Here is a 2,308-nt window from a genome sequence, read left to right as displayed (position 1 = left end):
CACTAAATGAGTAAACTAGAGTCAGTTTAAATGTACTAACCCACTCACGCAGCAGTCAGACTTTACAACCACCACACACATATAATAACAAAGACTATTACACTCCTGAAATATTTCTTATGTGCAATATACTGTATATATACTGCAAATAAACCCTTCCACCTTCAACAATCTCACCTGGCTGCTATTTCTAAACTGTGAATGGATGTTTATTTTGCATATTGTGTAATTTTTTGTTGTATCTTCAATATGTGTATCCATGCTTCTTAATACATTTTAAGCTGTCTTTGGCTCTTTACTTGCTGTAACAAATGTCAAAATGTCCCCGAATAAAGGTATTCTGATTCTGACCACACAGCGCTGAGTGTGCCCTGTGTGTGTGTGAGAAACATGCGTCCACACTAAAGCATGAAACAATAAGAAGACAGCTTAAAAAGCAGGACAGACTCTAGACTGGAGAAATATGGGCCAGCTTAGAGAGGGTGAACAGAAGGGGTGTGGGGGGCGGGGGGGGGTTGTTGCAGAGGTCCCTCTGCTGGGCTGCCATAGACAGACAGCACAGACTTACAACTTGTTGACAAAAAGTGTAAGTTTGTCGATTGTGTGTATGGCCTGAGCCGGCTGTCCAAGGGATATTCTCACTTTGAAAGAAGAACCATGTTGTTCTGTTAGCATACTCACAGGTTTGGTCTTGTCCCCAAAGAAGTGGATGGCTGAGAAGTCCTCCTCAACAAACCTCAAACAGAATGTCTTATCCCAGCCGTCAGGAAAAACATCAAAGCTGATCTGGCCTCCTGTACGCAGAAAAGGACGAGAGGCAGGAAGGTGGTGACATCACACTGACCCCTGACCTGATGCTCTGTTCCTACAATATAATAGAGCCTTCCAAACCAAAACTGGAACTGCAATTGGACTTGACTCACCGATTGAAAATGACAGTCCTTTTCCTTTGAATTCTTCCTTTAATATTGACACAAACTTCTCTCTGATTTTCTCTTTCTGAAAAAGAGCAGAATGTAAATATAAACACAGCACTAAATATGGAGCCATTTTCTGTCATTTAAATCTTTTTTTTCCTTTTTGAAACGAGGAGTAAAACAAACATCCTAAGATTAAAGAAGAATGCTTATTTCGCAAAGACGGCAACAAAAAAAGTCAGAAGGGACTAAGACACTAAGATAAAGGTGGCTAATGTTTGGCCTGATGCACACAGTCATGTATTCACTTGTTAGAAACCGTCTTTTTGTGACACACAAAAACATAAACCCAGCTTGTGTTAACCACAGACCTTTTTTCAGGTTTGAACAAAAAATACGTTCAAAAATGGTTGCCTTCAAGACGAGGGAACCGGAAAATATAAAATGCTGATTGCAGACTACATTCTAGATACGCAATTCTGCAACACTACATTGCGAGTCATTCTACCTTTAATGTGAAAGATATGGATGAGTGCAGCTGTCAACGATGCATTTATGTGAATGAGTTTGTACCTGATCCAGCTCGTAGAACTCCTTCCTCTCTTCCGGGGTACAGCTGCGCCCAATAGGGGAGACGTTTAACATGCCGTTACGGAATTCAATGAATGTCCCCCTGTGAAACATGCCAAATTACAATAAATGTTTCTTCATTACTTTGAATTATTGTTAACATTGTAATGGTCTGCATGCTTACACAGAAATCGAAAAAACAAGTACATATGGCTAATGAGGTCATGACCGCTGTAGAATAGCTGCCCACTGCTCCTAGTACTAGAATGGGTTAAATGCAGAGGTCAACTTTCACTGTGTGTGCTGTGTGCATGTGTGAAATAAAGAGGGTTTCATCCAGCAATTATAATTATAATCTAAACCAGCTGTATCTGTACCTCTTCTTAGGCAGTTTGATCTTGGCCATGTAGTTGAGACAGAAGTTAATGAAATCCTGGAGCAACTCTTCTCCCATGTGGGCCTGAATAGACTGATAACAGCAAGCAGACACAGTAAACACTTTGCTTTCAGGTGATCTTTTTGTTTACAAAACAAAGGGTAAGGATGGCAAATTAACTTAATATGTCCAACAAAAAGATGACAATACAGGCTTAAAAGCTGTTAATAAAAAAGGTGTGCACACATAACGTCAATCTCACCTGGATACAGAGCAACTGTCCATCCTTATAGGCCACAAGACCATTCTCAGCAAACAAGTAGTCCACTTTCTGGATCACTGCACAATCAAACAGAGAGTCAAACTAACTATAAACTATCAATCTATCTGTCTATCTATCTGATAGATAGACAGATAGATAGACAGATATATATATATATATATA

The 2,308-nt window shown here is 39.7% G+C and overlaps 1 protein-coding gene across 1 annotated transcript; it reads right to left on the bottom strand.

Moving 5' to 3' along the window:
• Positions 1 to 549: 549 nt before the first annotated feature.
• On the bottom strand, positions 550 to 2,202 carry LOC104963811 (phosphomannomutase 2-like; the record flags this gene model as incomplete). The annotated part of the gene is made up of 5 exons (XM_010792449.1): positions 550 to 794; positions 924 to 999; positions 1,491 to 1,590; positions 1,865 to 1,956; positions 2,126 to 2,202. Coding segments are annotated over 5 exons (575 nt in total), but the record flags the coding sequence as incomplete, so codon positions are not given.
• Positions 2,203 to 2,308: the final 106 nt, after the last annotated feature.

Source organism: Notothenia coriiceps, unplaced genomic scaffold (assembly GCF_000735185.1).
Source record: "Notothenia coriiceps isolate Sejong01 unplaced genomic scaffold, NC01 NC01_scaffold00036435, whole genome shotgun sequence".
Lineage (NCBI taxonomy): Eukaryota > Metazoa > Chordata > Actinopteri > Perciformes > Nototheniidae > Notothenia > Notothenia coriiceps.
This window is presented reverse-complemented; position numbering and strand designations above follow the sequence as displayed.